The following is an 8,973-nucleotide window of genomic DNA, read 5'->3' on the forward strand; positions in this document are numbered from 1 at the left end:
AATTAAAAAAATAACACAATACTGACCGGAACAAATTCCTGCGAATATCTTCACCGGAACTTCCATTTTCACTTTTAGAGAGAGAAAATTAGTGCTTAGAGAGAGAAAGTAAAAATACTCTGCAAATCAATTACCCCACAAAAATTTAGAATAAGGGTTCATTTAATCTTCATTCAGCTCAAAATTAGCTCAAAAAAGATTTATTTTTTTATTTACTTATAAAAGATTCAAACTTTGCTTTTAGAATTTTTTCTACAATAATCCCACTAAAATTTCAACATCTCTTTTTATTTTTAATCTTTTTTTTGTAGCTTCAAGTGTAAGTTTCTCTGTTCTTTTTGCTACCCTTTTTCCTCCCCACAATTTTGCTTCCATTTTCGGGTACTAAGAAACTTCAAGTTCAATCAAGAAATTTCAAGAAAAAGAATAGTATAATAGTATAAGGGGGTTGTTTATTTGTTTGTTATTTTGGTAATTTCCAAAAAAATTCAACATTTGACTATTCAGGAGAGAGAGAAAATTTGGGTTTTTATGGGGTTGATAAACCCCGGATTCTTCTTTTGATGCAACATTAAAAGGCTTATTTTTTAAAAATTAGTTTGATTTTTTTTGGGTTTTTCTGGGGATTTTTTTTTTTTTAATTTTTTTTTGAAATGAGGCATTCAGGGATTATTTGAGAAAATTAATTGAAGAGTATGAGTATTGGAAGAGAAGAGAATGATTGTGGGTCAAACAACCCGAATTCTAGAAACGGGTCGATCACCGGGTCACTTGATGAGAGTCTTCTGGTTGACCCGAGGTTGTTGTTTATTGGGTCCAAAGTTGGGGAAGGAGCTCATGGCAAGGTTTATGAAGGCAGGTCAGATTAATTTAACCAAAAGAAAGAAAAAGTGAAATTGTTATTTTCATGATTTTGTGCTGTTAATTATTCCCTTTTTTGTGATCATATTGTTAATAGTGTTTTAAAGTTGCTTAATTTAGAGTGTTTATGTTTAAGTCTATGGTAATTTTGAATTCATGATGTTTGTTGTATTATTAATTGATTACTTGGCTAAGTAATTGCTGATGTCTGTAAATGTTTGCTGAATTTTGTTTTTTTTTTTTTGTTTTTTTTTGTTTTTTTTTTCTTTTAACTGTTTTAGTTTTACTTTGGCCAATAAAACAGTTTAAAAATTTATAGGGGGCTTAAGTTCAGAATAGATTTGTATGCTGTCATCATGCTAATTAGACTGTAACAATAACATCAATCGCTGCAGCAACCCGGTATTAGTGCCTCCAACAGGCTCGAGATTAGGTCCGATGAGGTCCAGATGTATGCCGTCTTACCCCGGTTACTGTTGTCTGTTAGTATTTTAGATTGGAGTATGAAAGAATAGTATAGTTGTAAAGTGTAACCATTTTTCTGTTTTAGAATGAAGGGGATGGGTGGGGAGAGATAAGATGAGCTCTATAAACTTCATACGAAGTATAATAGTAAAGCTGGCCTGAGATTAGTTCCGGATGTATGCTGTCTTGCCCCTATTACAATTGGTATTTTCGATGAGGATATGAAAGTATAGCATAGTTGTAAAGTGTGAGCATTTTTGTTTTGTGTAAGAAAGGAGGGTAGGAAGCTACAAATATTGCGAAGTATAATGCACCGAGTTATTCCTATGATTTTCAATTTTTCATAGTGCACTTAGTTAATGATGCTTATGAAGCTAAAAACATTATGATACACTGAATTTCATTCTTTAAGTCCTTCATTTGACTTGATAAATGATGTCTTGTTGATAAATTTTTGGTGTGGTGCTTTATAAGATTGTGCTATGTGACTCTTATTGTTGAGGGCCTTTGTGTAGCACCGTGTGGGCATTGCTTTGGTATGTACTATGAGTTATTGCCTTATTGGTGTAGTAATTAATACTTCCTTTGCCTTAATGCAGATATGGTGACAGAATTGTGGCTATTAAAGTTCTTAACCGTGGGAGTACTACTGATGAGAGGGCTTTGCTTGAAAGCCGCTTTATACGGGAGGTTAACATGATGTCTAGAGTTAAGCATGAGAACCTCGTCAAGGCAGGTCTTTAATATTTGATTGGTGAATTGTTTGTGTCCCTTTTTCTTTTTCAAACCTCCCCATTCCTTCTATCTGTTGCAGCAGAGAAGCTTGTATTTTGCTGTATTTTTGTGGTTGGAAATCTACTTCAAGCATGTCATATATTTACCCATTATTTTTCACTGCAGTTTATCGGAGCTTGCAAAGACCCATTGATGGTTATAGTTACAGAATTGTTACCAGGCCTATCATTGCGGAAGTACTTGAACAGTCTTCGTCCAAATCAGCTAGAGCTAGATGTGGTGTTGAGTTATGCACTTGACATTTCTCGTGCAATGGACTGTCTGCATGCTAATGGAATCATACACAGAGATTTAAAGCCTGGTATTGCCAGGACTATCCTTTGTTTGTAGACTATTTTACATACTGATATATTAGGAAGTGAACTAAATATCAACTACCATATGTATTTTTTTTTGTCCATATAACCTTGTTTGGTAGACTTGGGATGTAATGAGATTAAAGCATTAAAACTAGATTTTTTAATTTTATTTCTCACTTTATTCTACTTGATTTACAACTGTATGATGAAGTTTTGTTGCTTTTGCTCTCATTTTCTGTTGCCGAGTGTGTTTCTGAAGTATAAACTACGTATATTTAATCATTTCAGCCTTTCAGGTTGTAATGCAAATAACTCCTTTTCTTGATTTGTTTGCTTACTTATGTCATTAATTGTGACAACTTTTTGTTCATTGTGGAGACTCTATCGATTGTCTATTGTTATGCTGTTTGCAGATAATTTGCTGCTTACTGCCAATCACAAGTCTGTGAAGCTAGCAGATTTTGGCCTTGCGAGAGAAGAAACTCTGACCGAGATGATGACTGCAGAAACTGGGACGTATCGCTGGATGGCTCCTGAGGTAGGTTTTAGTTTTTATTTATTTTTTTGAGCGGTAAATTGATTTTTGTTGGATGATCTCAAATATGGTTCGAAAATACGGTTCTGGTCATGATCCCTAGAACGGCCTTGCGTGGCGGGACTAGAGTTGATGCATTGATTGCAGATCATGACGCGGTTGTCGCAATATGAATTTGATTACAAAGTCTTTTTAGAATCTTACAATAATTGTAATTTATTAGTGTTGTTAGACTATTAGAGGCATAAAGCCTTTATTGGGGAGACGTGAGGAAACTTTCGCTCTATCTAAAAATAGCAAGTAATTTTTGAGTGAAACACAGGATGTAATGTTTGATATGTTGAATCATTTGATTATGATGAGATCGCGTGTTTTTGATGCACCTTATATTGAACCGTATGATTTTGGATTGATCAATTGAAAATCCTTTACAATATGGCTGTACTGAAACAATGCGGCCGTATTTTTGCACCTTGAACTCTATGCAAATTATAATAGGAAGAGGGCTACAACATGTCTAGGCATATGGTGTTTGGTTTGTAAAGGGGTAAAGGAAAGGAGAAAGGAAAACAACTCCTTTAATTCTCCTAGGTTTTCTTTTTTGTCTTTTATTAAAAAGAAAAAAAAATAGTAAAGGGAAACCATGTATATCTATCCTTCCATCTACGACCGCCGCTACCTTTATTCTCCACCACCACTAGTCTACTAGTGCCATTCCTCTATCGGCTCTATGCTTCCAACACCGGCGCCCTCCTTCCACAACTACTGGACCGCTGCCACCACCCCTCTCCCTATATACGTCGCACCCACTTTCTCTCTCTCCTCTTTCTTTTAGATCTACTTCCTCCACACATATTGCAACAATTACCATTTTAGGAAATTTCACATATATTGCAACATTTCCTTATTTGCATATGTTTTCTCTTTCTCTATCCTCATCAAATGGTACCTTATCTTTATTCCTCTCTATCTCTCTCCTCTTCTTATAATATGTGCCCCTTCCCCATGTTGCAATATTTAGGAAACAAAGGAAGTATTATTTTTGATGGAATTTCTTGATGTTCAGGGTTGATTTTAGAGCAAGTGGTGTGCTTTTAAATGTTTAGAGTTGTTTTTATTGTATTTGGGCTTTTCTGGTGTGGTTACGGGTTTTATTGAAGTGGTTTGGTGAAAGTGGGAAGGTTGGATGGTGGTGGAAGTGTGGTTTCGTGTGAGTTGGATATGTATTCGGTGGGTGGGGTTGGTTTTCACTCTTTTCAGTGGTGGGTGGTGGTTTTGTAGGTGGTGGGGTGGTGGATTAGTGGTGGTGGGTGTTTTTGAAGGTTTTTTTTTTTTACACTGAATAATCAAGTTTGGTTCATGTAGCCGACCCCTCTTATGGGATTAAGGCTTTGATTGATTGATTATTATTTTTTTTATACAAGTGGATGAGTGTTTTTGAAGGGTGCGGCGACACCAGGGGTTATGTTGGTTTTGTTTTTGGTCACTTTTTCGGTGGTGGTTGGGGTGGTTCTGGTAGAGGTTAACAATTCCGGCATTAGATGGTGGTGTTACGGTGTATTGGGGTGGTCATAGTGGTAGTTAAGTTGGTTGGGTGTAGAAGAGTTAGGATGATTGCTTGGGGGTGTGGGAATCATGGTAGAAGAAAGTGGGGGAATGGAAGGGGTAAAGCGAATGATTAAATTAGCCTAATGAACGATAAGGGAATCATGGTAGTTGGTTGCCTTTCCCTTTCTTGAATCCCCCTAAACAATTGCCATGTGTTCCTCTAATTGTATAGTTTATATTGCAATATAAGATGATCCTCAGTTTTATAGGCATGTCTTGCTGACATATCACTTTGGTTTAAGCTATTTAATTAGAGTCAACAGAATAGTCATTTAAGAGATTCTAGCTAGATTATGTTCTTTTAGTACTTTAGTTCTTAATTAGTTATAGAGTGGAACCATGATAGTCCAGAGCAAGGATTTTCATTGTTGTATAGGCTGTTTAAATCAGTTGATTGACCAAGAGACTACTGTGTCCTCCCTTAGGTGCTTTCTCTTCTTCTATGCCCATCCACTCAATTTAACAACCGAAGGATGCCATGTTCTGGCTTCTGGCATAATGTAGGATTTAATGTTTATTAGTTATTTAGTTGTGTCTAATGCTCTGTAATATACTGTCCTGTAGACTAGTATGTAATTTGCTAGATTATGTTGATCCCATGATTTCTTTTATCCTTTTGGTAAATCATATGCACCATGATATTTTTATAATTCATATAGATCCACGAAGTAGTTGCCTTTTACATTTAGAGAATTTGGATTGTTGTGGATGTATTTCCTGGTTTAAATTTCCTTCTTTTTACATGAGAACCCTTATATGAACTTTCTATCCCTTATCTGAGCTTATTTTTCCTAATTTGAAGTTTGAGCTTATCCTAACTTTCTTAGTTGTTACTTTTTAGCTTAGCCCTTATCAAAGCTAATTTTTCCTTTGAACTTGTCTAAATTTAACGCCCCAGTCTTTTAGTCCTTAGGGTATATTCAAAAGAAATAAAGAAATGTAATTTCCATATTCCTGGAACAGACAAAGGTTTATAAAGTTGTTGAAGATACTATAGGCTTTAAATCAGGCCAGAACATTGTCTGATGTTCCTTCTGTAGTCTATGATAACCTTATATATGCATACTGGTTTGTTCTTGCAGTTGTACAGCACAGTCACTTTACGCCAAGGAGAAAAGAAGCATTACAACAACAGGGTAGATGTGTACAGTTTTGGAATTGTCCTGTGGGAGTTGTTGACTAATCGCATGCCTTTTGAAGGAATGTCCAATTTACAAGCTGCATATGCTGCAGCATTTAAGGTGTGTAGAGTTAAAATCTTTCTGCTGCTGCTAGGTGTCATTGTGCACAGCATATAATGATTCTTCTTTTTAATTCTTTGCATCTTATGTTTTCATGGATGCTTTCTTTTATTTGCTTCTTGTAGTCCCGTTATTTAAACCTGTTTCCTAACTATTCTCTCCCTCCCTATTGTAAGTCAACTTTGCTTGAGGGCTCAAAGCCACAAAGATAAAATAGGAAGAAAAGTGAAGAGTTTGAAGTGACTGGGTAGGCGTGGGTTCTGACTTTTGAAAAATCTTGCCGAAAGTAGGATGCTAACTTAGAACTGGGACACCCTTTTAGTATTAGTATTAGCGAACCTTTGTGTTTTTTTAGCATTAGTTTACTTTTAGTTTGCGACTGTTTCAATATAGAGCAATGTCTTCAACTATTATGTTTATTCTAGATTACTGTTATGTTACTTTTATCTGGATAAGGGTTAGAAAGGCTACAATCAATTTGGACCTCTCTTGACCTTCCCAGAACATGGATCCATACTAGGTGGTTGTTATTGTGTATGTACTTTACATAGGGTTGATTCTACTTGGAGGTTGCTGAAGTATGCATCTCTCTTCATTAACTCAGAATTTCTATATCGTTTTCTTACAAGATTTTGTATGATCATAAAAAGAATGTATTGTTATTGAATGATAATTAAGAAAAAAAATGGTGAAATAAACTCCTAAAATTTTGAAAGTGTAGAGAAAAAGTAGTACGAGGGAATGTAGTATGAGTAAATGTTGGGAGTTGTGAGAGGAAGGTTGATGGCTTGATATGTTGGAGATACAACGTTTATTGAGACGAGCAAAAACGCAGGAAGATTATTGAGAGTTCAAGGGAGTATGTTAATAATCCAGTTTTGAAGGGGGGCTTTATACAAAGTTCGGATTGTCCTTTGTTAAAAGCTAAATGCCCTAGCCTATAGCAGTATTCGTATAATTCCATATAACTATGATATATGTCTTTTAATGTGAAAGTTTCTGAGTAATTTTCTCGTCTTATTTTCAATGCAGCAAGAGAGACCAAAAATTCCAGATGATATAGCCCCAGAACTTGCATTCATCATACAATCATGTTGGGTCGAAGACCCTAACTTACGGCCTAGCTTCAGTCAGATTATCCGCATGTTAAATCAATATCTCTTTACACTCCAACCACCAGCACCTCCTCCACAGCCGTGCTTGCCAGAATCAGAGGCCAATCAGGCTGCTTCAACAAGTAATGGTGCCATTACCGAGTTCTCAGCACGTGCTAGGGGGAAATTCTCTTTCATTCGCCAACTTTTTGCTGCTACAAAGAGGACAAGGAACTTGCAATGAAGAAAATTGGGTAAAATTTTGTGTTGAAACATTCAATAGACGGTTATTTTCTTCTCTTCCTCTTTTTTGTGTAATATCTTTTGATTAGTTGGAGAACTTGATGATTAGCTCAGGATGATTATTGAAAGAGATAGCATGTTAGTGAGGGAACATGTTCTTGTTCAGAAATAAAGGAAATACACAAGTTGTCAATATTACACCAACGTTCACTTCATTGTAAAGAAAATATATATGGCTTGATCAATTTGTTGCTCGGCAGGACTCATTTAGAGTGATGGATGTGGAGTAGTGCCGTAATGAGATGATTTATACATGTATATATCCTTCGATGTGGCTTGTTTCAGTTTTGGTGTATTTCGTAAAACATGTTTGTATGGTCTCTATGATCATTCCTTGTGGTCGTTGTGGATTAACTAGATTACAATCTGTAAGCCTAATACGAAGTATGTCACATGGAAGGTTTTGAATCTTTCCTCTAATTCAGTCACCATGTTGCAATGCTGCAGCAAGGACACTGCCTTTACTTGGTTCGTTGTGTTATGTTATCAGTTCGATTATAAACTTCACGAAGCCTCTGAATCCCAGGTGTGACTGTGTGAGGTTCGAGACTCTCACGTAGCTCATTGTCGGGAGTTTCCCCATCACTTCCACCTGATGGTAATCTGCTGAAATTATACCCTTATGCCCTCCAACACGAGTACAAACCACAATAAAAGTTATGGTAGTCATGGATTCATCGTCTTGGTAATTACTCTCTCCGTGTTTAAATAAATGAAACGTTTTGATTTTTTTTACTATTTTTTTAATTTACTTTGACTAATGTTTGTGATTTATACAAAAAAATAAATTGTCTTGTGGGTACTTGTTGGAGTCGTTCTTATGAATAATTTATTAATATTCAATTGTTATACTTTTACCTATTGATAATTAAAGATATTATCATTTAAAGTATTACATTGACATGCGTGCATAAGAAAAACGTTTCATTTATTTGAAAACGAAGGGAATATGAGGTGTTTATTTATTTGCATATAGGGGGTTGAAGAATCAACTTATGGAGTAATATTCTTATGTCATTGAAATTACTCAAAACTTTCTTAGCAAAGTTACAATTGTCGTTTTATTAATTTCTTATATTTATTCTTTCAAAAAAAAAAAAAAAATTCTTATATTTATGAAAAAAATATTGTCAAAATTTATCCCATTGTAATAGAATTATAAATCTCCTTTTGGATTTCATGTAAGTCTACATTAGAATTACTAAACTCAAAAAACTAAACTTGGACAAATCTCGAGGCACTTGCTACACTCAAACAATAATGCAAATTTACCAAAATGCATAACAAAATTATAAAGAAATTAATAAGAAATGGTCGAAAATAGACAAATATTATGAAGATATTTGACTTTTGTTATTGTTAAAAAGCACCACTTTCATTTTTTTTGCTACCTAGGTAAAATTTTATTTTATTTTACAACCACCAAAACACACAAAAATATGGATTTTGCTACCATATTACGGTTTCTGTTAGGGTTTCGTTAGCGATCGCCCATTAATATTTTTTCTCGAATTGCGTGTCGAAAGATATTCCTTTAAGGTTTTAGGGGGTCATTTTGGCTCATAAGGTTAAGTTTATCCCAACACTGAGACTTATACTCTAGACTCAGCCACATCAGATTTCCACTAACTTTTAATAAATTTTTTATTATTCAGATTCATACAAAACTTCCTCCAATTTCACACATTATTCCATGACTCACTTTAGATTTGCTTATCCTATTAATATTATTAACATTCATTTACATATATATTTATTTTTTTAATAATTTT

At 34.8% G+C, this 8,973-nt stretch overlaps 1 protein-coding gene across 1 annotated transcript; it reads left to right on the forward strand.

The window, feature by feature from the left end:
• On the forward strand, window positions 1-7,351 carry LOC145570644 (serine/threonine/tyrosine-protein kinase HT1-like). The gene is made up of 6 exons (XM_081629779.1): window positions 1-859; window positions 1,926-2,058; window positions 2,227-2,422; window positions 2,834-2,958; window positions 5,646-5,804; window positions 6,837-7,351. Exons 1-6 carry the CDS (start codon window positions 696-698, stop codon window positions 7,140-7,142), a joined length of 1,083 nt encoding a protein of 360 aa, XP_081485905.1. The 5' UTR covers window positions 1-695; the 3' UTR covers window positions 7,143-7,351.
• Window positions 7,352-8,973: the final 1,622 nt, after the last annotated feature.

The sequence above is a fragment of the Chenopodium album genome, chromosome 12 (genome assembly GCF_948465745.1).
Source record: "Chenopodium album chromosome 12, dcCheAlbu1.1, whole genome shotgun sequence".
Taxonomy (NCBI): domain Eukaryota; kingdom Viridiplantae; phylum Streptophyta; class Magnoliopsida; order Caryophyllales; family Amaranthaceae; genus Chenopodium; species Chenopodium album.